The following is a 27638-nucleotide window of genomic DNA, read 5'->3' on the forward strand; positions in this document are numbered from 1 at the left end:
CTGCAAACCGCCCCAGTGTGAAAGGGGTCTTAGAGAAGTTGTTTAGTGGATAATTTCACCTTTTAAAAAAAATAAATTAATGCACATCTTTTTGCCGGTAAAAAATATGCATTCATTATTATTTTTTTACTTGGAGCCTGTAAAGCATTGCAACTGTCAGTGTATCTGTCTGCTCGTACATCGTATGGCAGGCAGAGAGAATGAACTACCAGAGCACTCAGCAGCGCCATGGTAGTTCATTGAGAACAACAAGCTGACAGCTGCAAAGGCTGTCGGTACTTGTAGTTTCCCATTCACAGAACCCTGTGAATAAATGACGCGGTCGGGAGGCGAGGCCCTGCACGGCCGCGTCTATTTAAAAATAGTGAAAGCAAGTGGGGGGAGAACCCCCACTTGCTGTCACTACAGGCAGCAGAGTGGGTGGCAGCTGCAGGAGTGGAAACATGTTCCACCCTAAAAATGGGTGGAACATGTAACATGTTCCCAAAGGTGAACTTCTCCTTTAAGCCAATCCAAAGCAACATTTTTTTTTTGGTTTTGGATAGACTAGGGAAAAATTCAAGAAGAATTTCTATATGGTATTTATTTCTGTCTTTGACTCCGCTGGGGAGATTAACCCATACTTACTGTTCCTGTGATGCCCACTCAAGAAATGGTTGATGCGAGTGTCGCAGGGGCTGAAACATATAGGCAGCAGTAAAAAACCTCATCAGAAGTCCTTTCTTCTCTCCACACTGCTACCTGTGTGCTGGCCGTGCCAGATAAAGGTTTGCATTGAGTGATCATGTCATTGCAGCCAGAATTTTGTGATGTGCAATGGGTCATTTCAGCTCTCCTGATGTGTTAAGGAAATGGCGACTGATGCAAATAAAGAACTTATTAAAGCTGATCTCAATGTTTCATTTAACTTTAAAAAGTTTGGACCGAGCTGGTTCAAATCAACTATTTACTTCACTAACAAATGTGAATATGTACTTTGTTGCCACTGGAAAGCAAAAAAAAAAAAAAAATTTTTTTTGTGCTAAATCAATAAACTATGCTGCTGCAGTTTGTGAAATGTATATACCATGCACATTTTCCAGCCATACAAGTGTATAAATAGACCGCACTGCTACAAAAAGCAATACATTCCTCAATACTCTGTGAATCATGTGCACCAATAAATGTACAAGTATAAATTAAAATCCTCTCCATACATCAAATCCAGAAAAAGAAGCAGTGATCAAGTGCTCTTGCTCTTCCAGGCAAAATAAGTAAAGTCCATTGAAACTCCTAAAGTCTGATAGCAAACTATTATTGGTATTGTTCCCACATGTAGTGATCAAGTGCTTGTGCTCCTATGAATAAAGATGACTTGTGCCCACTTTCAAAGTGCAAGGTGACCCCACATGGATTTGTACTCACTATTATAATCTGACTCTCTATTGCTGAATAGGTCACTTCAATGTATCTTTGCAAGTCCTCCCAGGTTGTGAACCACCACTACAAAAAACAATGTTAGAGAGAGAGATTAATTGTGCAATTCTGTTAACTTTATTAGTTAAAAAAAAACACACTTTGTTAAACTCACATTCATTGGTGCCTGTGGACCAGCATCAGCTACATTCAGCATGTGTGGAAGATGGCTGCAGCTACCTAACCTGGAAGCAGCTTGCATACCAGAGACAAGATGTGACGTCACCAGGAAGTGACGTATCAACTAGGAAACGGCGCCTCAATGCGTTTCATCTGTGATTGAACGATTGCACCACATCAGACAGGTATGCTAGCGTATCTTCAAAGAAGCCTATCTAGCAATAGAAGGTCGAATTCTTATGGTGAGCGCAAATCCATGTGGGGTCACCTTGCACTATGATCATAGGAGCACGAGCACTTGATCACTACATGTGGGAGCAATACTAATAATATTTTGCTGTAGGAGTTTGATTTTCAATAGACTTTACTTATTTTGTCTATAAGAGCAAGAGCCCTTGATCACTGTTTTTTTTTCGGGATTTGTTTTATGGAGTGGATTTTTATTTACTTCACTAATCATTGCAGTGGCTGTCAGTGCTGTATAAACTCTGTAGCTGAGGCTACATACAGTATACAGCACCATGTTACGACAGCAGTGAGAGAACTTCCCAGAACAAAATAGACTGACTGAGCGCTGCTCAGCCATTCAGAGAAAGCTTTGTATTCTTTGAATGAATACAAAGCTAACTCTGGCTGAGACAGAGAGGCAGCTTTGTTATAATTAAGCATTCGAAAGTGTACTCTGTTTTGCTCAGCGGGGGATCGATCCGCTGAGCAGATCGGATGACAAGTCTGTCTCCGCTCACTGTGCTGAGACGGACCTGTCAGAGCCCCGCTTTCCTCTATGGGGAAATCAGATGAAAATGGACCATCCATTTTCATCCGATCCAATCCACCAGACGGATGGAAAATAATGTAACAGGATCGGATCGGACAGCAGCGGGTGTCAGTGGACATGTCACCACTGACATCCACCGCACCAAAGGAGAGAATGAAGCCTCCGATCAAGGGCTACCTGAAAAACTGACAAGCCGACCTGATCGGAAAGTCGGTGTGAAAGGGGCCTTATGCTGTTTTCTAGTGTGCTCTGATTTTATGAAAATTTTGAAATAAAGGTGGATTAGTGCGGCCATTCAGAAGTTTTTTGCTACATAAATAGTTTGTTTGGTCCAAACAAACTAAAGTTAAATAAAAAATGGAGATCAGCTTTAAAGTGGAAGTCCATGCTAAAACTAAAATCCCTGCATCTATAGCCACCAACATTCTAACACTAACCTATCTAGCCCTGTAAAGAAGAAATTTGTATACATACCTTTTCTGCAGGGGACCTGACCCGACCCGATCTCCATCGGCGGAGGCTCTGCTGAGTACACGTCCGACAACGACTGTGAAATGAATGGGGAGTGACGTCACCCATAGACTTACTGTATCTGTTGTCGGAAGTGTCCTCTGCACCTGCCTCCACAGTGAAGCCGCGGCTCACAGCTCAGCGTGGGATCAGACCTTCAGCCGCTGGAGATCGGGTCAGATCGCCTGCAGAAAAGGTATGTATACTGATTTTTTTCTTTACAGGGCTAGATAGGTTTGTGCTATGGGCCGTACATACGATAGGATTTTCCGTCAACAAATGTTGGATGTGAGCTTGTTGTCGGAAAGTCCGTGTATGCTCCATAGAACATTTGTTGTTGGAATTTCCGCCAACAAATGTTTCAGAGCAGGTTCTCAAATTTTCCGACAACAAGTCTTCGATGGCTATAGATGCAGGGATTTTAGCTTTAGCATGGACTTCCACTTTAAGGGCCGGTTCACACCAAAACACAGTGTGATAAAACTGCACTGCCCATGTGATCTGCATGTGCGGGTGCTAATGTATTGTTAATGGCACCTCTAATGCAGATCACAAACGCTGTGCGTTTTGCAGGTACCAAATCACATGCTACCGCAGTACCATGTGCCGTGGTGCAGTGCATTTTGAAAAATTAGAGCTTGCTCTACTTTTTCCATAGTCCAGTGCGCTTTGCCGCCTATTAAAATGAATGGGCTGTCAAAATGCATTGCGCAGGAAGGCAACAGGAATGGCACGTTCGGGTATGAACTGGCCCGAAATCACTGAAAGGTCAGCCAATCTAAAGGAAAAGATGTGAATGGATTTTAGCAATCAATTTCTATATGCAGTTTTTTTGGTGAACCTTATTGATGGCAGTTATTGAGACCTTTTAAAGTGTTACTAAACCCACAACAGTAAAATCAGTGTGTATATGCAGTAAAGCATGCTTGTTATACTCACTGTGGAACCAAAGGGGTTAATCCTCCGCATTGTGTAAAAAGGCTGTTTGATCCTGTATGCACAGATCCTCCCCTTCTTGCATAGTCTCCAAAACATGTCTTGACACATGCTCAGTTTGGTGTGGTGCATGTGATTAGCACTGCCCAGACAGAGGATCAGGGGTCCTGCATCCTGATAGGACAGCCAGTGCAGTATGAAAACTCTTCTTACAAGCTTTAACCAAACACCAATAGAAGTCACAAGGCTGCTATACCTGTATACTGCTGATGGGAAAAGGTATTTAGTGGTTTGTTTATTAAAACGATTGCATTTCCATGTTCTGTGTACTGTGGTCTAGTACCAGATCTAGTGTATGCAGGGTCATGGGTTTAGTAACACTTTAATACATTTAACACAAAACAAAGGGGTTCCCCTGGGTGGACTTTCCTGGCACTTGCAAAAGTAAAGACTAATAAGGTGTGTAGAGAATAGAGGGCATTTATAAAAAAGTATAAATTTTATTCGTATTCACAGGTACATTTTGATAAAAACAAGCAGTAAATATTTAGACTAACATAGTGAAGACTACATGATAGCCATGATAAGCAAACAAACAAAACAATTAGTGATGAAAAAGCTCTTCTCAAGCCCGACGCGTTTCGGGGTACTTAGTTTCTGTACAATCCTTCTTCAGGGGCATAATCTGAGAGAGAGGAGTTCATCTAGGCTGATTGAGAGAGAAGTAAGAGAGAGAAAGAAAATAAGGTAATGGATAAATCTCTAAATAGTATGCAAAAAGGGGGGGTAGGGGTGATGAATACATCACCTACCTGAAAATATATAATTATTTGCTTATAAAAATTTGTATCCTAAAAGCAAGGAGAGCCATGGAGGAAGGGCAGAGTATGGCAGAAAATATACGTGTTATAGCTGGTGTAAACCAGAATACTTAGACGGTGAGAGATGCAGGTTGGTGGGCTGCAGTCACCATGGAGGGAGTTTTGGCAATACTCCCGTCCCGCCCGACCCGGGCGCGTACAAACCAGAGCGGCGTGCTGAGGTCACAGGAAGGCGTCCCTAAAAAATAAAAGAATGTAGAAGGGACCTTAAGATAGGGTCCATAGTAGATAGATAGAAAGAAGTGACTAAATGTATGAAATAATGGTAGAGTAGGGATAAGGTTCATAATGGAGAGCATGTAAAGGATGGTATATATATATTTTTTATATTTTAAAATGCATCAAAATTGAGTCGCATCAAGGAGAGCAACAACGGGAAAATCCCGCTCATCTTGAACCCTAGTGACAACATACAAATATGTGTATATATGAATTTAAATTTAAAGTTTAAACAAAATATAAAGTAAATACATAATAGCACGCTCAGCGGGTAAATATGCTAAACATGTATGTTGGGGGTATCCATAATGCATATTCTGTAGCAGATAAATTGAAAATATTAAAAGTAATATCATAATATATGGAGTTTTAAAAGGACAAGTATATTGGTGCACAGCCTATATGAAAATACTTTAAACAACTTGCAGGGACCAGAGTGCGAGCTAGCTCATAACTGGTAGTGTACAGTTGGTATCGCTAAGCAGAGGGGTGTTAAAAGTATCTAGAAACAAAAATGCTGGAGTAAGGGAAGGTAGAGAAAAATGAATGAAAAAGTCATACCTTAGAAAGTATATGGTAACAACCTCACAGCCAAGCGTCCGGTATGTGTAGCGTCTTGGTATGCCGTAAGTGAGGCTGATTTAAATAGCATGGCTGCCACAATCAGCTGGCGTCAGAGATGAGGCACAGCTGTATCGTGAGCAGCGTCAGCTGGGACGCATAATACTGACCCCCCGAGGCGAGCGTGCGCGGCGCCGCCCCAACCGCGCGTGCGCGAACGTCACGGCGTTTGGAGCAGCGTCACGCACACCCGCCCCACCGGCACGGAGGTGACACTCCGGCGAGAGCGCATGCTCGCCTGGAGTGCCAACATGGAGGCAGTGGGCGTGAGTTGGAAAAGCGCCCTAATACCTCACTAAGCGCCGCCCAAGAAATTCCTGTGGCGGCTTACCGTGCCGGGCAGCCGCTCTGGCCAGGCGCGCCCCAAGGGGGGGCGGGAAGTGTGTCACAATGAATAATACAGAAGAAAAAAAAGACAAAAATACATATCATTAAAGAAGAGTAACTACTGTCCGATCACAAAAGGTTACCTATAGTGTATTCCTCCAAGTACAGAGAGGCAGGGAAAGGGGGAAGGGAATGAGAGAAGGAAGGGAAAGGGAAAGGGAAACAGTAAATAGGGGGGAGGGGGGAGGGGGGGGGGGGGGGGAACTGCACAAGATTGGGAATTGTAAGTTGCTGTATGAAACAGTAAGCAAAATACCTTATTACATAGTAAGACAACAATGAGCAACGACCAAGCAGTTTCAGTACATATGAAAGGTATGCATATGCAAATATGTACAACAAACATAAACGTATAATGGCAGGAGATAAGTAACAGACATGACTACATCCTATACATTAACACTCTAAGGGATAGATGACAAACATGAATACAACATATTGCTACTATAGGGGCAGAGAGAACAAAAAATACTAGTAGGGGAAGGTAAAATATCAAAGGGAAACAATCAAGCTGGCTGTGTGTCTGAATACATGGTCCCATAGGGGGTACCAAATAAAGAGTAACAAAATCTATAAGGGGAATGGCAGGTGCAAGATATAACGGAAAAATGGGGGGGGGGGGGGGGAATTATTGGGGGGGGAGGGAGGGGGGGGAGAGGGGAAGGGGGAGGGGAAGAGAGAGAGGGGGAAACATGTATAAGACACACATACAGCCTGGTGTACAAAAATTCAGGAGAAAACCAAGAGCTGCAACAAAGCAGTAAAATATTACGAAAACAGAAATATCCTTTGAGATGGCCTTGATCCTATTTTTCCATACCTCCGGAATTAAAGCCTTGTAAGAAGGGTTTGAAACAAACCGCTTCATTGAGGCCTGGAGGTGTGGTGGCCTTAAGTAGATGGATCCATTTTAGTTCTCTCTGGAGTAAAATTTTATTCCAGTCGCCCCCTCTGGGGCTAGGATGTATGCGGTCCAAAATTAAAAATTTGATGGAGGGAAATTTTCCTCCATGTACCAAGGTTACATGTCGACCAAGGGGTAGGTCGGGGTCAGCTGTTTTCATGGACAAGATATGCCTGTAAGCTCGTCGCCAAAATTCAAGTTTGGTCTTTCCTATATAGAAACAGCCACAGTTGCACTGGAGTAGATAGACCACTCCAGTGGTTCTGCAGTTTGCGAAATGTTTAGGAAAAAAAAGGTTTCCCATTAGGGAGAATAGGGTTTTTTTGGGTGAGCATGTAGCCACAGTAGTGGCATGAGCCACAGGCAAAAGTACCCCTGTATTTACAGTGGATTGTCGATGGTCTAAACTCGCTTTTGGTAATTTGGTCGCCAATGGAGATAGCTCTTCTAAAAGTAAAGTTGGGCTTTTCCGGGACCAAATGGCCTAGGTTGGGGTCCAGGGCCAGTAGGTGCCAGTATTTTTCGAATATTCTTTTAGTTTGGCGATGTTGCTGATGGTATGTTGTAATGATGCTGAGTGGGTAGGAGTCTTTTTGTTGTTTAGTAGGATGGAGAAGTGTTTGTCTGGGTTTGTTTTTGGCTTTCTGAAACGCTCTTTTAAGAGATTTGTGAGAATAGCCGCGTAGTAACAGTCTATCTCGAAGGGCAGCAGCTTCTGTAAGGAAGTTATTGTTGTCTGTGCAATTACGCTTGATCCTAATGTATTGGGAGTAAGGTATGGAATCAATTAAAGGTTTAGGATGGAAACTGGCAGCGTGCAGTATGGTATTACCTGCAGTGCTTTTTCTAAATAACTTGGTGGAAAGTTTGCCCTGTCCATCCTTAAAGATTTCAATATCTAAAAAAGTTACATGAGTGTTATCAAAAGACATGGTAAACGTCAGATTAAAATCATTCTTATTCATCCGAAGTACGAACTGCTCGAGTACATCCGAGGGCCCCTCCCATACGACAAAAATGTCGTCTATGTATCGATGCCAGGCTTGGATGTAGTTGGTATAATGAGTGAGGTTCCCATCTAAAAGGAGGGCTTTCTCCCACTCCCCCAGGTACAGGTTAGCGTACAACGGGGCACAGCATGTCCCCATCGCCACTCCCTGCACCTGGAGGTAGTGGGAGCCGAGGAAGGTGAAAACATTATGGGTGAGGATGTACTCGAGCAGCTCGATGATGAATTCATTGTAACTGGGATCAGAGTGTATATCACTCTGAAGTATATGTCTAATTGCTGCCAAACCCAATACATGTGGAATAGAGCTATAGAGAGTCTCCACGTCAATGGTGACAAGGAGGGCTTTCTCCGAAACAGGAAGATGGTCCAAAATTTGTAAAAAATGGCTAGTATCCTTTACATAGGATGCTAAAGATACCACGAAGGGTCTAAGATGTTCATCAATGAGTTTACTGGCATTCTCGCTTATTGAACCTACACCAGAAATAATAGGCCTGCCAGGCGGGTCTTTGAGATTCTTGTGCACTTTGGGGAGTGCATAAAACGTAGGGGTCTTGGGGAAATTGTTTCTCACAAAAGTCCAGGTAGTCTTACTAATGGTATGGTTAAGGAAAGCAGAGTCGACCAACGCGTAAAATTCTTTGTTATACTTCTCAACAATGGAGACTGGCATACGACGATACCACTCTGCATTGTTGAGAATTTTCTTACACATCATGATATATTGGTGATTGTCCAACACCACAACATTTCCACCCTTGTCCGAGGGCTTAATGGTAATGGTATCATTGGCCTTTAGGGAATGTAATGCTTCTAGTTCTTTTGAGTTGAGGTTAGAGGGTTCCTGTTGTTTAGTTCTGAGCTTATCCAGATCGTTATTGACCAGTTTAAGAAAAATTGCTGCGTTAGGACATGTGCTCGGTGGTGGGCAAAGGTCCGATTTTTTCTTTAGTTTTGAAGCCCCCAGATGTGAGTGGGCATGTGAGTCGTCTATTTGTTGAAGGATACGTGAAAGGTCAATCTGATCTATAAGATCAGATGTATCACTCTCCTCCAATAACGCAACAAGCTGGTCCAGAGCTCGATTTTCCTGTGGGGTTAGAGTAGTTTTGGCATCCTGTTTCTGATATAGTTTCCTGAGAATCAATTTGCGAATAAAGAGTTGGAGATCTTTATAGAGTTCGAATTTGTCTAGTCTATGATCTGGACAGAAATTCAATCCTTTTCTCAGGATAGCAATTTCGTGGGTGGTGAGGGGGTGAGAAGATAAATTGATAATACTCAAATCAATATCCGGAGGTGTACCAGTGTTGGGAAGAGAGTTTATAGTGTCAATTGTGTGTAGGTGTTCAAATTCGGTGGGGGTGGCTTGAGACCAGCCAGTACTAGGTCTAAAAAAGAAGAGTCATTGCGGTTAGGCTCATGTGTATTGTTGGTGTTTTGAGATGAAAGGGATGGGTGTGCCTGTGTGGAGTGATTGGGCATGAGTTCTTTCTTAGTGTTATCAGGATGTGCAGGGGGAGGGGGATTGGACTTCTTTTCTGCACTAGATTTTTTAGACTTTTGATCTAGAGTGGAATCGCCAGAAAGTTGGCGTTTGGTACCAAGGGAGGGTTTGGCTTTAGGAAAGAAAAGCGGGGGGATATGTGACGAAGGTTTGTTGGAAGGGAGATTTTGAGGTGTGTGGGAATTCCTAGTTGTCCTGTTGTTTTGGTTCCATTTGTAGGCCTTCCCGGCCTCAAATGCATTTTTGTCCCTGTGGAACTTCAAATTTTTTTTAGTTAGAATATTTTTATTGAAGGATTCAAGATGAATTTTAAGTTTGTTCTCTTTGGTAGAGACTGAGGGATGTGCCTGGAATTTTTTAAGTTGTTCACAGATTTTGGTAATTTCAGTGTCTAGTATTGAGGATCTTTTAGTGTATTCATCTATGAGTATCTGCATAAGACTACGTGAGCATGTCTGTAGGGCATTCTCCCATGTAGACTTAAAAGCCGCATCCAGATCCTCTAAAGTGGGGAAGATCTGGACGCGGAGACCTAACGGGTTCATGTTGTTCTTTATATAGTCTTGAAATGACCTAACGTGCCAAAAAAATGAAGATTTTTTCTCTAAGTTTTTGGCAAGTTTAAAAAACAGGGAGGAAATTTCCGCTTCGGTTCGGTCGTTGTCACCAAATTTATCTAGATACTGTTGCATTAAAGTTTCCCAATCTTGGCCTAAAAATATATTTTCAAAATGAGAGATTTCCGTTTCAGGGGTCATTTTGTAAAAGAGACGTTTGTATATAGGGATATTGAAGGGGTTAGGGGTGAAGTGAAAAAAGAAGGGGATTAAAAGGGTTCAAGCCTAGGGGGGGGGGGGGGGAACGAAAAATTGAAAAAGTAAAAAAGGGGGGGGGGGGAGAAATAGACTCCCCTAGGGGATGTTATTAATATAGTATATACTTTATATAATAACCTAAAATGGGTTGGTCGAATGGGGAGTGGTATTTACTACCAAAAATACATACAACAGAAAAAGGGGTGACCAACCAATTTTAGGAGAAAGGGCCGTGCCACGTCCAATAATTTCTAGAAACAAAACAAAGGGGTTCCCCTGGGTGGACTTTCCTGGCACTTGCAAAAGTAAAGACTAATAAGGTGTGTAGAGAATAGAGGGCATTTATAAAAAAGTATAAATTTTATTCGTATTCACAGGTACATTTTGATAAAAACAAGCAGTAAAATAAGGTAATGGATAAATCTCTAAATAGTAGGATACAAATTTTTATAAGCAAATAATTATATATTTTCAGGTAGGTGATGTATTCATCACCCCTACCCCCCCTTTTTGCAGCTTTTAGGATACAAATTTTTATAAGCAAATAATTATATATTTTCAGGTAGGTGATGTATTCATCACCCCTACCCCCCCTTTTTGCAGCTTTTAGGATACAAATTTTTATAAGCAAATAATTATATATTTTCAGGTAGGTGATGTATTCATCACCCCTACCCCCCCTTTTTGCATACTATTTAGAGATTTATCCATTACCTTATTTTCTTTCTCTCTCTTACTTCTCTCTCAATCAGCCTAGATGAACTCCTCTCTCTCAGATTATGCCCCTGAAGAAGGATTGTACAGAAACGAAGTACCCCGAAACGCGTCGGGCTTGAGAAGAGCTTTTTCATCACTAATTGTTTTGTTTGTTTGCTTATCATGGCTATCATGTAGTCTTCACTATGTTAGTCTAAATATTTACTGCTTGTTTTTATCAAAATGTACCTGTGAATACGAATAAAATTTATACTTTTTTATAAATGCCCTCTATTCTCTACACACCTTATTAGTCTTTACTTTTGCAAGTGCCAGGAAAGTCCACCCAGGGGAACCCCTTTGTTTTGTTTCTAGAAATTATTGGACGTGGCACGGCCCTTTCTCCTAAAATTGGTTGGTCACCCCTTTTTCTGTAATACATTTAACACTGGTGGTTGACATTGTGTGTTTTTTTTTTTTCTTTTATTTTTTTTTAAGCTATAAATCTAAAAAGAAGCAGCAATTAAACCCGATCTGCGTTTTGCAGTTTTGATTTGCAGAGCAGTTTGCTGATATTTGGATGCATTTTTCATGCATGGAGGCCTTCTGGCTGTCATACTTATTACAATAAACTGAATGAAGAAGGGCACTGTGATGTGCCCACCACATGCATGGTTTTCTTGTGGTTATATCACAGTTTCCTTGTATTGTATGTATTGTATCCATGTATTCCCTAACTTATTGGTACTCTTCTTTTCTCTTAAAGGCAGCAAAAATGGCAAATTATGCAAAGTACCAGAGGTTCTGTGACACTATGTTTATGTCGTTTGGGCTGGTGTTTGTCGTCACGCGTATTTTCATTTATCCAACATGGTAAGAGTTGTATACATTCTCTTTATTTGGGGTTTAGTGTAATTGTAATATATACAATGCTAGTTGTGGTGATGAGCACAAAGTTATGTATTTTTGCTTGTGGTTTAGTTCTGTATAGTACTTTGCTTGAACTTGGGTTCTTAATAGCAGTGTCCGTTCAATCATTAATCCTGCAGGTGCTTCCTCCATTAGGTCCACCATCACTTGTCTTACACACATCCTTAGACCCCTTTCACACTGAGGAGTTTTTCAGTCACTTTTGGACTAAAAAATAGCGCCTGAAAAACGGCTCCCCTGCAGTCTGTGTGAAATCCCGAGTGCTTTCACACTGAGGCAATGAGCTGGCAGGACGTTAAAAAAAACTCCTGCAATTGACCGTGCTGAGGACCTGGAGTCTTGGTGCTCTAGACTTCAAATTTCCTACAAAGGCATCCTGAATGTCTTTCTGATAGAAGCCAGTCTGAAAGTATTGACCAGATGGTATCACGATGCTTCACATTTGGAGGGAGTCCCCAAAAAATTAGGACCTTCTGGAATAGGGTGTTTTCGAAGCTCCGTAAAATAACAGGACTATCTATTGAGCAACAATCTTATCTAGCCTTACTTAACCACTTAAGCCCTGAACCATTTGGCTGGCAAAAGACCAGAGCACTTTTTGCAATTCGGCACTGCGTCACTTTAACTGACAATTGCACGGTCGTGCGGCGTGGCTCCCAAACAAAATCGACGTCCTTTTTTTCCCACAAATAGAGCTTTCTTTTGGTGGTATCTGATCACCTCTGCGGTTTTTATTTTTTTGCGCTATAAACAAAAAACAATCCTTTTGGGGGAAAAAAACCTATATTTTTTACGTTTTGCTATAATAAATGTCCCCAAAAAAATATATTAAAAAACTTTTTTTTTTTTCTCTCAGTTTAGGCCGATACGTATTCTTCTACATATTTTTGGTAAAAAAAAATCGCAATAGGCGTTTATTGATTGGTTTGCGCAAAAGTTATAGCGTCTACAAAATAGGGGAAGTTTTATGGCATTTTTATTCATTTTTTTTTTTACTAGTAATGGGGCGGCGATCTGCGATTTTTACGGTGACCGTGACATTATGGCGGACACATCGGACAATTTTGACACATTTTTGGGACCATTGTCATTTTTACAGCGATCAGTGCGATTAAATTGCACCGATTACTGTAAAAATGACATTGGCAGTGAAGGGGTTAACCACTAGGGGCTAGGGAGGGGTTAAGTGTGTCCTAGGGAGTGTTTCTAACTGGGGGGGGAGGGGCTGTGTGTGACACATCACTGATCATAGCGCCCGATCAGAGGGAGCTATGATCGGTGACAGTGTCACTAGGCAGAACGGGGAGATGCTTGATTACATTAGTGATTGAATCATAAAATCCCTTGGATCGTGGTACATGAAAAGATTGCAGGGATTGTTAACGATCTCAGTAAGCTGTTTGATCAGACCTGGGAACCTTGGGCGACCTATATACATGTACCTTTGTCCATGACTCCTGCGGTGGTACAAAGGCGGGACCCACTTCCTATTACACTAACTCCCTCTCCAACCTAGGTCTCCTTGTGCTCTCAGGATTCTTATTTCTTCTGATTCTCCTTTTTCCATCCTTTTTCTTTCCCTTCTTTTTCAATGGACCTCTTATATCCCCTTTCGACACTCATGATACTGTCTTCGATGGTGAGATATTAATGGTGACCAATAAATGGTGTTCTGTACTGATCAGGAATACCTTACAAATTACTTGTTATGTAACAGCAGTTATGTGCAGCGATACTGAGAGCCGCAGTCTGCGATCCCATGCATTTTTGGGTTCCAGTTAATGGTTCTTGGTATTAAAATCAGTCCATCTCTCGTATGCCTGCATTGTTGTAACTATAATCTTTCGTGCTGGAAATATACGTGTGTTACTCTTGACAATGTGATATTGTTGCAATATGGCTTTTTTTTTTTTTTTTTTTTTTTTTATGCCGACATAAAACATTTTGAAAGTAAAAAAAACTCCTGCAAGCAGCATCTTTGGAGCAGTGACGGAGCGATGTATACACCGCTCCTCCCCCTTGAAATGAATGGGCAGCGCCGCACGGGTTATTTTTTAGCCCTTTTTCGGCCGCTAGCGGGGGGTTAAAAGTACCCCGCTAGCGGCCAAAAACCTACTGCTAAAAATAGCGGCGCTTTACCACCGCCGACCCAGTCTGAAAGCAGCCTTATTAATTTCATCCAATCTTCATGGTCTGGGTGGCCAGTGGGCTGTTTTTTTGTTTTTATTGAGCCCTAATGCTCTGGATTGGCCTGAATCCTTCTCAGTGAACAATCTTCAGTATCAGCATCCCATTGTAGACAAGCACGGGCTTGTTATTGTCTATAGTGTAGCATTTATATATTTTTCATACAACTCCACTATACCCCGATTGCCTCGCTGTAATGTCAAATACAACTTCCTTTACTAATCTGCTTGTGGCAGGGTCCAACATTTTTATACATCCAATCCTTCGTTGTCCTTAAAATACGATCTGATTTAAACTGTGTTTATTATTCCATAATAATATCTTATGGCAATTATTATGTGAGCTTTAACCACTTCAGCCCTGGAAGGTTTCACACCCTTTATGATCAGGCCATTTTTTGCGATACGGCACTACGTTGCTTTAACTGACAATTGCGCAGTTGTGGGACGTTGTAAAAAAAAAAAATTATGTCCTATTTTTCCCCACAAAGCTTTCTTTTGGTGGTATTTGATCACCTCTGCGGTTTTTATTTTTTGCGCTATAAACAAAAAAGAGAAACAATTTAAAAAAAAAATTTTTTTTACTTTCTACTATAAAACATATCCAATAAAAAAATGTACAAAATCTAATTTCTTCATCAATCTAGGCCAATATTCTGGCCAAAAAAAAAAAAAACGCCCTTCCCCTTCTCTTAGCAATTTTTGTGTGTAGAGTGCATGTGACCCAAACTAAATGTACAGGTGCCACTCAAGGTTTTCAATGGGTCTTCTTATGTAGCAACCACGTGGAGTGCAGACAAGGACATCGCTTGTTCCAGCTCTAGACATCTAATGGAAAAGAGACGTCGTGAAAGTCACACCTCTCTGCAGAACTCTGTAAGAAAGTGTATGACAGCCTCAGCCTGGACTCTAACCAGGTCACGTCCCCAGGCATGAGGTTGTCCTACACCACCTTATGGGGTTTTTCAGAGATGTGCGACTTTCAGGACTTTTCTCCTTTCCATTATATTGTACATGTGCAGTGGAGTGTACACTCCGTCCAGAGCACAGCAGTGATGGGTAATGCAGACCTGTCAGCAATAAATGATTGCAAACTTAGTTAGTTTGCCGTTCTGTGCTGTGCATACTTGCACTTTTATGCAAAGTGCTCCTGGTACCACCTGAGCCACAGTTCTATTTCTGCAGGAAAACCATACTCTGAATTTACCTTTGTACCAAGATACAAGAAATGTCTCACCTGCTTGGATTGATATACCACTGCCCTCAGAGGTATGATGGGTTTATCTTTGTCTGTTCCATCAACAGCAGCCCCTCAGTTATATTAAGGACTCTTGCACACGGTACTGATGTTTGAACATCAGCATTTCTGGATGCAATTTTAAGTGATTTTGTTGCGTGTATTTATGCGTACAATACATTCTATAGGCAGAGTCTTATGAATATTCAAAATATTTGTTCATATGCGCGTATTTGTGTTTACTTGTGTCAGCGCAAAATACTGACCTAGAAAGCAGATTTTAATTTTTTTTACACTCACGCAGTGCATGTTTATGTGCCTTTGTGTACAGGCACATCGTAAATAATGGGCTGTATTTTAGATGAGTAAAAAAAAAAAAGCTGTACTGAGCTTTTCCAAGCTTCAATGTGCAAGAGGCCTAAATGGAATACTATTGTAAAGCCAAGCAGACATGGGCCGTTGATTGGTTGTTGTGAATGTACCAGCAGTATATTGAGTGTTTGACTATGCTATCCATGCACTGTTCACCTACTAGTGGAATGCTTAATACACTAATAATTGGTGGTTCTTCAAAGCCTTTGGTTTCATTAGTGGATAATATACACCGATCAGCCATTACATTATCACTACTTACAGGTAAAGTGAATAACATTGATTATCCTATCAATGGAATCCGAAAGTGGGTGGGATATATTAGACAGCAAATGACCATGATGTCCCTGAAGTTGATGTGTTGAAAGCAGAAAAAATTGGCAAGCGTAAGGATTTTGAGTGACTTTTACAAGAGTCAAATTGTAATGGCTAGGTGACTGGGTCAGAGCGGCTCTTGTGGATTGCTCCCAGTCTGCAGTGGTCAGGACCTACCAAAGTTGTCCATAGAAGGAATACTAATGAACCATCGACAGGGTCATGGATGACCAAGGCTCAGTGATGCACATGGGGAGAGAAGGCTGGCCTGTGTAGTGCAGTGAAAGAGCTACTGTAGCTCAAATTTCTGAAAAAGTTCATGCTTAGTGCCGGTTCACACCAGAGCGGCTTCAAAAACCAACATCCCTGCGCTATTTCATCACAGCTTGCATACGACTTATTTAACGGAAGTCAATACATGTCGTGTTAAAGTCGCCCCAAAGAAGTGCAGGAAACTTTTTCTAAGTGGGAGCAACTTGAGTCATACCAATAAGAACGGTTCCATTGCTGTTAAAGAGGAAGTAAAGCCTCTGAAAAAAAAAAAAAAGACACCCTGCAAGACAAAGGCATAATGAGCTAGTATGCATAGCATACTAGCTCATTATGAATTACCTGAGATCGAAGCCCCCGCATTGGCCTTCGTTCACCTCCTTTGACGCCGCTATCTATCCCGGAGTGACTTCCGGGTATCGCGGCTCCGGCGCTGTGACTGGCCGGAGCCGCAATGACATCACTCGCGCTGGTGCCGCTACTAACGGCATGAACGCCATTAGAAACGGCACGCCCAGTGCGCCTGCGCCCAAAGTCTACGGCGCATGTTCCATAGATATCGGTGCTGCTATTTCTGCAAATATCTCCTAAACCTTTTAGGTTTGGGAGATATTTCTTGCACCTACAGGTAAGCCTTAATCTAGGCTTACCTGTAGGTTAAAGTGGTTGTAATGGGTTTACAACCACTTTAATGGGGCGTGACTTCACATGACCAGTTGCGACAGTGTGAACCGGGGTTTGGATGATGATATAAAGCTAAGTAGGGTAATAACTGTAATAACTTTACAGCAGGATATAGAAACTTTACAGGAAAACCTTGATAAAATTAAAGGGGTGGGCAACTACATGGAAAATGAGGTTAAGCCCAGGTTCACACTGACAGTGGGAATGAGATTGAGTTCAGCTTAACTCGCACCATTTCATTTCCGCATGTCAGTCCCGACTTCGGGGGCGATTTCAGAGACATCTGTGCTGGTTACTGCACAGATGCCTATGGAAATCGCACCCTGAAGTCGCCAAAAGTAGTACAGAAACTACTTTTGGGGATTGGTGCGGTGCCGCACTGATTCGGATGGTGCCATTGCCACCGATTTGGCATGTGATTTGACATGACAAATGGCATGCCAAATCGCTCCAATGTGAACCTAGGCTTAATGTTGAAAAATGTAACGTATTGCACTTGGGGGCTAAACATATGAACTCAAATTACTAGCTGAGGGAGAACTTCTGGGGGAATCTAGGATGGAAAAGGATCTGGGAGTCCTAGTTGATCAGACCCCGCAATGGCATGCAGTAGCAAGCAAAGCTAGCAGAGTATTTAACATGCATTAAAAATGGTATTTATTTAAGAGATGAGACTACAATGCTACCGCTTTTCAAAACCCTGGTCCAGCCACATCTTGAGTACGCTTTCCAGTTCTGGTCACCATTCCCCAGGAAGGATTTGCTGGAACTGGAGAGAGTCCAGAGAAGGGCACCAAAGCTAATAAGGGGGGTGGAGGACCTCAGTTATAAAGAAAGACTACAATATTAAACTTAATTTCCGTGGAGAAGAGACGCTTAAGAGGAGATATGATATAGGGATATACAAATGCCTCAGTGGTGATTCTAGCATAGGGAGAAAACTATTCAGTCTCAGGTTGCTTTAAGTGGTTGTAAACCTCAGACATGCAATATGAATAAATAATATCCCACTTTAGTGTGGACTTGTCTCAATTAAGAGTAATTTTTGTCTGCTGCTTCATTCCTCTGCTGCCAGCATGAATCGCTTCTGACACCAAGGAAGAAAAGGTGACAGGGGAGCGATCTCCAGCTGATTGATAGCCTCAGCTCTGTTTCTGCGTGCTGTGTGAAGGGGAGTGTGTCCCTTCCCTCCAATGAGCTCTTCTTACTGAGCTCTGCAGTGTGTAATTTCAACTCTCCATCCACTTTTTAACAGCTGAGATAAGCTTTATAAATTCTGGACTTTGAACGTACAGTGCATCCGGAAGTATTCACAGCGCTTTACTTTTTCCACATTTTGTTATGTTACGGCCTTATTCCAAAATTGATTCGATTAATTCATTTCCTCAAAATTCTACAAACCGTACCCAATAATGACAACGTGAAAGAAGTTTGTTTGAATCTTTGCCATTTAAAAAAAAAAAAAATAATGAAAAAAATCACGTCTACAGAAGTATTCACAGCCTTTGCCATGACACTCAAAATTGAGCTCAGGTGCATCCCGTTACCTGTCTATATAAGGTCTCTCAGTTAACAGTGCATGTCAGAGCACAAACCAAGCCAAAAAGTCCAAGGAGAATTGTCTGTAGACCTCCGAGACAGGATTGTATCAAGGCACAGATCTGGGGAAAGGTACAGAAACATTTCTGCAGCATTGAAGGTTCCAATGAGCACAGTGGCCTCCATCATTCGTAAATGGAAGAAGTTTGGAACCACCAGGACTCTTCCTAGAGCGGGCTGCCTGGCCAAACTGAGCGATCGGGGGAGAAGAGGAAGGTTGGCTCTTTAATTAGTAAAATTAGGTGGCCACCTAAGGGCTCACACTCAGAGGGGCCTTGTGGCTGCCTAGCCTTTGCCCAAATAAAATTAAAAGCTGCTTGCTGTGGGGGCACTCAACAGGAGGGGAAGGGGCATGGAGCTTCGGCGAGGGACACGTGAAGAGGAGGATCCGGGATGCAAAACCACTGCCCAGAGCAGGTAAGTATGATTGTTATTTTTTAAGGCAAAAAAAAATGAGACTTTACAATCACTTTTAAAGAAGCCGGTGTCCATGTACTTACTATAGTTTTGCTGTACAATTTCCTAATGCATGAAGACCTTTTGCACTTCATATAGTGAATACAAAAAAATCCGCTTTAGATAAAACACGTTTTATTTTATTTATTTGCAGGATCCTAAACACAACATTGTTTGAGAGCTGGGAGCTGATTGGTCCATACCCATCATGGTGGCTGTTTAATGGTATCCTTTTAATACTTCAAGTTCTCCACATGATCTGGTCTTGGCTCATTATTCGCATAGCGTACAAATCACTGACAAAGGGAAAGGTACGTCTACTACCTTATTGTGTTGTCCTTTTTGTACAATGTGGGGCAAAGTTAAAATCTATATTTTTTTGTATCTCTCCTCTTGGCTTCATCCATTTTGGTGTTTGAGGATCTTATCACCTTACATCCAGACCTAATGATACTATTGCTTTATATACCTGTGCTCTGCCCTGACAAGGTGACCTTGTGGGGAGAGGGGTCGTTTGATATCTGCACTCCCTGCCTTACTCTTTCTCTACCTCCTTTTTCTCTGTGTCAGGTTGGAACTGGAAAGTGTCACCCTTTGCCTGTAAGTTTTTTCTCTGTGCTGCTTCCAGCTTCTTTATACCTCTTTCCTGCCTGCTGTCCCTGTACCCTCCTGCATGTTCACTTCTTTCATACACTACCAGATCCATGAAACTAAATCGCATGTCCAAATAATATATCTCATGATTAATCTGGGCCTTAGATATCGTCTCACAAGCCAACACTTTTAAATGTACATTTCCGAAAAACTTTTTTTTTTTTTCTTTTGCACAGATCTTCCTAAATATAAAGTGTACCTGCTGTAATGGCTGTTGGCTTGATAATGCAGATTATTATATACTGTAGAGCAGAATACAACTAAGCTGCAGAAATTCTCTCATATTCAGACAGGGAGCAAAGTGTGTGTTTTTTTTATTTTAGTCAACCAAACAACACAATATACTATACTATATATTACAACACTGAAATACATCACAATGATCTTAAGTTGAAAAAAAATGTTCCTCAGGCTTAGCTCTGAGGAAGGGAGTTTGTCTCCCGAAATGCATCAGCTTACCAACCGCAGAGATTGTCATCCCTCGCACTGGAGTTGTGCATGACATGCGTTTTAACGTCTCATGTTTGTGAGTATGTCTTTGGCGTCTTAATAAATTAAATAAAAAGTTAATTCACTAGGCGTTTGTGCTCTCCGCTTTTTTTCTTTGTAGTAAAACTAATAGCTAAATCTATTTTGGTTTGTTTGGCATCATGCCTCACTGTATAAAGCTTTCTTAAATTGTGACTAAAGGCAAACTTTTTTTGGCCATTGGGCTGTATTTCAGGTCCATCATAAAGGCAGCCCAGTGGCTGACTGAAAAGGGTGCGCATGGCAGGCTGACATTGCTGTTGCTGATTTGTGAAACAATGACTAATGTGTCTATTTACAGTTTGCATACCCTGGCAGAAATTGTGAAATTTTGACATTGATATTGAAAATATGACTGATCATGGCAAAAAAAAAAAACTGTTCTTTTTTATTTAACCACTTCTCGATCTCAATACGTATATAGAAGATTCGGTTTGCGAGTGGTTTACTGGGGTTGTGGCTGAAGCTGTCAGCCATAACCCCAGTATTTTTTTTTTTTTTTTTCTTCAGCCGGCGGCTGGCTTTCTCGTGAAAGTGGTCCGAGCGGCTAATGAGCCAGCGGAACGCTTGACGGTACCCCCCCGTCCCCCCCCCACTCACTGGTGTTTCTTGGGCTTACCGTTTTCTCTGGCGTGCCCAGGAGACGATCCAACATTGCGGCCATCTGGTCACACAGGTGAACAAAGACCAGATTGGAGGACCAGAGCGATGTCATGACGTCACTTTCAGTCCAGGGTGGAAGTAAGCACCTTACTAATTTAACCACTTCGTTACTAGCCGATAGTCAATTGACGTCCGCTGATATGGATCTCCCATCCTGGGTGGGCATCATATGACGTCCTCCTTTTCTCGCTGTGGGCCAGCAGCGCGGCGATGGGGAATGAGGTGTGTCCCTCGGACACAGCCCATCCCAGATCCGTGTAAAGAGCCAATAAAAAATGGCTCTTTATTATGTGACTGGCTGTGTCCAAACACAGCCGGTCACAGAATGTCAACAGACCGTGGTAACGAGATGTTACCGGGTTCTCCTCCTCACACACCGATCGTGTGTGAGAAGGAGATTGCGGTAACAGCTAGCTACCGCTTACAGTGTACACCCAATCACACTGATTACACCCCCCCCCCCTTATAAAGAGTACCAGCCATTGGAGTACCTGTCTCCAGCCCTCCAGAGTACCCGAGTACCTATCTGCAGCCCATCAGAGTACCCGAGCACCTATCATAGAATATACGTTGGGGTGTTTGCTTTCCAAAATTGGGTCATTTTGTGGGTAATTCCACTGTCATGGTGCTCCAGGACCTTCAAAAGTGTGACAGGTAGGACTGAAATTAGATGTGTAATTTAAAATGCCTGAAGGTACTTCCTCAATGTTGGAGCTCTCTATGTGGACAGGCTGTGTAAAGGTCTAACACGTGGTATCGCCATACTCAGGACGAGTAGAATCTATTTTGGGGTGTAATTTTTGCTATATACATGCTTCGAGTTAGAAATATCTTTATAAATTGACCACTTTGTGTAAAAAAAAAAAAAAAAAAAAAAAGTTTTCATTTTCTTTCCATGTTTTCCGAAGACTTGTGGAAAAAAATGAACCGTTCAGAAGATTAATAATGCCTCATAGAATATAAGTTGGGGTGTTTGCTTTCCAAAATGGGGTCATATTGTGGGTAATTCCATTGTCCTGGTACTCCAGGGCCTTCAAAAGTGTAATAGGTTGTTAGGAAAATAGAGGTGTAATGTATGCTCCTAGAACCCCTGATGGTGCTCCCTGCATTTTGGACCTCTCTGTATGTGGCCTGGCTGTGTAAAAGTCACACAAATGTGGTATCGCCATACTTGGGAGGAGTAGCAGAATGTATTTTGGGGTGTAATTGGAAGTATGCATATGCTGTGTGAGAGAAATACCTTATGACAATTTTGTGTACAAAAAATAAATAAATAAAATTTCTTCATTTTCCCAAGAAAAAAACTCACCATGCCTCTTACTAAATACCTTGGACTGTCTACTTTCTAAAAAGGGGTCATTTGGGGGATATTTGTACTGTCCTGACATTTCAGGGCCTCAATAAATGAGTTAGGCCGTCAGTACATCAGGTGTGATCAATTTTCAATGATTTGCACCATAGCTTGTAGACTCTATAACTTTCACACAGACCAAATAACATACGCTAATTTGAGAAAAGGGTGCCTGGGGTCCCCTCAGAAGTGCCCCTAACAAAAGGGAGAAGAGTTTGGACTATCTCGGTACCTCAAGGACATAGACAGGGATATGTATAATTTTTATAAAAGAACGATATAATAATATATAGACAATAAAAACCTTGCGGGACAAAACCACATTGACAGAAATTGTTAAATACAGTCAATAGCTACAGCCATGTATGCTGCTTTAAACATTGTAGAAGAGCTGGATATGACCCCCAATATTTAAATGGGGTATCGAATGTGGTGCGTCTTGGCGATTGTCCTTTACTAGTTTTGCAGCACCGGGGACCACTCGGTTCTAAATTTGCAAAATTTACAAGTAGTATGGTATATCACTCATCAATTATTTATTAAGAAATATGTGGTGCAAAGAAAAAATAGGCAAGAAGAAAAATGGGGAAACGGGGGAAAAACTTTTTATTTAATTTTTTGCCCCATTTTTCTTCTTACCTAAAATTCTTTGCACCACATATTTCTTAATAAATGATAGATGATATACCATACTACTGGTAAATGTTGCAAATTTAGAACCCAGTGGTCCCCAGTGCCTCCCGTGTCCGCCATGGGGGGAAATCGCCTTTGGGTGCCTCTGTCAGTGCTGCTACACTGCCGCAGTTTTTTCTCTAGGTAAGCAGTGCTTGTGTATCTTTTTCTCAGAACTCATATCAGTTTTGTACGATATTAAAGAAAATAATCTCTCTGTTTTGAAATCTGTACCAATATTACAAATAATGTTTTAAACATGAAATTATGATTATGATTTATTTCAATAGATGCTTATGACTGGCTCCTTCTGAAGAAGCAGCAATTGCTGCAAAACTAGTAAAGGACAATCGCCAAGACGCATCATATTCGATACCCCATTTCAATATTGGGGGTCATATCCAGCTCTTCTACAATGTTTAAAGCAGCATACATGGCTGTAACTATTGATTGTATTTAACAATTTCTGTCCATGTGGATTTGTCCCACAATGTTGTTAATGTCTATATATTATTAAATCATTCTTTTATAAAAATTATACATATCCCTGTCTCTGACCTTGAGGTACCGAGATAGTCCAAACTCTTCTCCCTTTTGCTAGGGGCACTTCTGAGGTGACCCCAGGCACCTTTTTTCAATAATATATGGATGATGGGACCCACCCCTACTCCAGTAATTTTCAATTGAGGCAATAGCCTACTGATATAATACACAAATGTGGGTTGTTTTTTACCAAATATATGTAGCAGTATAAATGTTGGCCTAAATGTATGAACAAAAATTACTTATTTGTAAAATTTTATCATAGAAACTAAAAAAAAGTGGCTTTTTTCCCCAAATGTTTCACTCTTTTTTTTCACTTATGTCACAAAAAAAATAAAATACCCAGTAGTGATTAAATACCACCAAAAGCTTTTTGTATGAAAAAAATGATAAAAAATTTTCTTTGCATACAGTGTTGCACAACTGAGTAATTGGCATTCAAAGTGTGAGCACGCTGAAAATTGGTCTGGGCAGGAAGGGGGTATAAGTGCCCTGTATTGAAGTAGTTAAGTAAAAGTATTTTTTATGTTATCTTTTGCTTTTAAGGCTCCATGCACACTGGGCTTAAAAAATTTTGTATTCTGTTTGCAGTAAAAAAATGCTCATATAGAGCATTTTTGTACAAGGTTTAGACACGTTTAGGAAAGTTTTTTTTTTTTTTTTTTTTTTTTTTTTTTTTTTTTCTGCCAGTGAGCTCCAATCAGAATTGCGAACCAGAAGGTTTTTTTTTCCCCGCCTCTAAAAGTTGAGCTTAAAATATGCCTGTAATCGTTCTAATCTTCATGGACACATAGGATAACATGGAGTAGCTTCTACAGGCAGAACACAAAACTGCTGTAGAAGTAGTGTTTTTTTAAGTCGGTGTGTATGGAGCCTAAATGTAAAGAGATTTGTTTTTTTTTTACCCCAGATCTCTCGATACGTTCCTTGTAATAGTTATAAAAGTTAAAAAATAATTTTTTTTTTTTTTTTAAAGGGCCAGTGTAAAAAAAAAAAAAAAAAAAATTTAAAGCACCCCCATCCCCACGCACAGAAATCATTAATTTTTTTTTTCATGGACTCTGTGTGCAGCCAGCCTGTTATGTTTGCTACAGGCACTGGATCCTGTGTTAGGCACTCACCTTGGCACAAAGTGCAACGAGTGTAGTTAGCCGCACGGTGCTATACAAGTCCAGGACTGTGGTCCATTTCTATGGTTCCCAGACCCTGAAGACCCCTTTGTGGGTTTTCCCACTGTGACAGGTGAAGCCTGGACCTTAATGGTCCCATCAGCTTGGATAAGGATGCTTTCCTAATAGGCCATTAAGTTCGCTAGACATGTTTCTGGCAGTCCTTTCTTGAAAGACTATTTTTTTTGTTTTGCATAGGGACAAGGTAGTCTCTTTTTCCACCTAAAGTAATGAAGTTGTTTTCCCTTCCCTCTGTCCTTTTTGAAAATACGCTAAGGAACGTTCCCTGCACTGTTGGATGTTGTCAGGGACTACCTAGCAGCAATAGTCTTTGTTTGAAAATCCAAGCCCCTTTTTGTCCTACCTACAGACTCTCATAGAGAACATCCTGCCTTCGCTCCACCATTGCCAGGTGGGTGAGACAACTTATTTCTGGGGCTTATGCCCTTACAGAAAGGTGCTATTTCTTTCCCTATCAGAGCTCATTCCACCCGATTTTTATTGTTGTCTCTTGGGCTTTCAAGCAAGGCCGCCACCAGGTCCTCTTGTTAATACGTTCTCCAGGTTTTACCGGGTAGAAACTCAGGTCTCAGCTGATGCAAGGATGTTTAAAGTTGTCGACTGTTTTTAGATTTGTTAACTTTTTTTTTTTTTTTTTTTTTTTTTTTTTTGCTAGTTGGCAGTTATTGCTATGTTGTTGGCCACCTCTCCATTTCTTGTTAGTTTGTCCCATGTTCTATGAATAAAAGCCTTGTGTCCCATACTGTACTCTTAAAATGATGTGAATTTTAACTTGCCCGTAAAAGCCATGTGGTCTGTACTGTACTCAAGGATAAGGAATTTATAGGCAAGTCAAAATTCCCAATTTCTGGAACAGCTTGACCCTTTTGTTGCCAGGGCCATTTTTTCCCACATGTTAAAATATACATTTTTAGGCTTGAAGATTGGTTAAAATTCCCAACCATTATATATTTTGAAAAAGCAGAGTTAGTCTTTAATGTGTTCTTCACCTGTCTATAGGCAATATAACACTATCCTCTTCACAATTCTGCTGTCCGAGAGTGGATATGTTGCTCCTCTATGGATACAGTGGGGGTGTAAGCATAGCCACCGTAAGACAGAGATGTAACTCGTCAGAAAACCAGTACATACAGCCAGCCATCAGAATTAAGGACTTGAAAGCTGCAATACATTACATTTCTGTTCTGGGTTTAGATGCACGTTAAAGAGAAGTTTGGGTTTTTTCTTTTTTTCTTTTTTTTTTTTTTTTTTTTTTTTTAAATCATACTCACCTAGGTGGATGCAGCATTGGTCCGATGCTGCTTCTGTCCCCTGCTGACTCTAATGCTGCGTACACACGAGCGGACTTTGCTCGTCGGACTTTGCTCGGCGGACTTTCTGAATGAACGGACTTGCCTACACACAATCCACCAAAGTCCGTCGAATCCACTTAGTCCGTCGGACTAAAACAAGGAAGTTCATAGCCAGTAGCCAATAGCTGCCCTAGTGTGGCTTTTTTGAACTAGCATACAGACGAGCAGACTTTTCGACCGGACTCGATTTCGACGGATTAATTTAAAACATGTTTCAAATCTAAGTCCGTCCAACTTTTGAGAAAACAAAGTCCGCTGGAGCCCACACACGATCGAATTATCTGACAAAATCCCCTCCGCCGGGCAAAGTCTGCCGTAAAGTCCACTCGTGTGTATGCGGCATTAGGTTGAGAACCGAGCGATCAAAGACCGTTGATCATTCTGTTTTCAGAGCTCCGTGAGCAGAGTCGCTGAGGGGCTGAGCCAGGTGGCGGTCCAGGGTTGTGGGCGGATCCCGACTTTATTGTCTCGATCTTGCCCCAGCCTGGACCAACTCTGTAAAATGAAAATGGGTTACAGGAGTGCAGAAAGAACCTGCTCTCCTGTGATCCATAGAAGTACAGCCAAACAAGCTTTAGGAAAACTGTATATAGTAGAGCATGCTAGTCATACTGAAAAATTGGATGAATTGGAGTTCAGGGAAAATCCTGCTCACATTCCGAATCTTTCACTTAGTTCTCGGCATGGGGCTTTCAGTGCTGAAAACATACCAGCGTTCCCCGTAATCTGACCTTTTACATTGTCTACAGCTGTTTGTATTGGCACCCATCCACATTGTGGATGTCATCAGTTCATATTACTCCATTATGCACCGTTGTTGTGGTTGGGTGGTGTGTTCTAGTGAATGCAAACCTAGCACAAGCCGCCACATTAACTCAGTCTGGAGAGGTCAGAAAACTGTAGTGTTCCCAAACCTGAATATTGGTGTAAGGCCTTCTTCACATGGGTTTATTTAAGCTTACACCCATGTGAGGGCCGTGTTTTGCCTGCACAGGTAATCCTATGCACGTTCATGCAAGCGGCCCAATTCATGTAATTTGGGACACAGTGGCTGCACAGACACAGCCACTGCTCCCAAATTGACATCAGTGTGGATGCCTGAACGCAGGCAGTGTGAGTTCAGAGACCCACACAGATGTCAAATTGGGAGCCATTGTTTCACTGCATCTGTTGTGTCCCAAAAGACAGGAATGGGACTGCCTGCACGCAGGTGCACCCTTGCATCCCATGCAGGCAAAACACAACCCTCACACGGGTGTACTATTAAAGCGGATCTTTACTGCATTTAAGCACCACAAACCAAAAACACTATTTTTAATTCATTTTTATTATTCAAAGCAAACTCCCCCATCCAGCCATGTCTCTGTGTTTTTTATGTCGTGAAATCACTTCGAAAAACAACCCCTTAGCATTTCTGGCAGTGGCCATCTTGAGTAAGGGTGAGTGATTTATGTAGCGTTTACTTCCTGGAATCCATCTGCCCTTAGTTCAAGCATATATGCAGGAGAATGTGCTTAGCTGAGAAAACCCTGTGTGAACGAGAGGCCCAAGTCTGAATTTTATTACCACTGTTGGTAGTGGGTACCAGGCCACGGTTCATAGGACCTTGTAGACTCCACTGCAGATAACGTTCTTTGGTTCATTAAAAGAAAAAAATATTTTACATAAATTGTTTTGTAATTAAAAAAAAAAAGATCAAATGCCAGTACCAGCCAATCAGGATGTATCTATAAACTTCAACTAGGAATTTGGTTGCTACAGGAGACTGCTCGGTTTTTGTAAATTGGCTTCACAG

At 41.5% G+C, this 27638-nt stretch overlaps 1 protein-coding gene across 2 annotated transcripts in view; it reads left to right on the forward strand.

The window, feature by feature from the left end:
* CERS5 (ceramide synthase 5) overlaps positions 1-27638 on the forward strand; it is a 136756-nt gene that overhangs the window by 92205 nt on the left and 16913 nt on the right. The window contains exons 8-10 of one of the 2 annotated variants that reach the window (XM_073613161.1): positions 11608-11714; positions 19045-19201; positions 19461-19490. In XM_073613161.1, coding sequence (XP_073469262.1) covers positions 11608-11714; positions 19045-19201; positions 19461-19490 — 294 coding nt within the window. The remainder of the gene's footprint in view (positions 1-11607; positions 11715-19044; positions 19202-19460; positions 19491-27638) is intronic. The other variant, XM_073613162.1, reaches the window with a different exon arrangement.

Source organism: Aquarana catesbeiana, linkage group LG02 (assembly GCF_042186555.1).
Source record: "Aquarana catesbeiana isolate 2022-GZ linkage group LG02, ASM4218655v1, whole genome shotgun sequence".
NCBI lineage: Eukaryota > Metazoa > Chordata > Amphibia > Anura > Ranidae > Aquarana > Aquarana catesbeiana.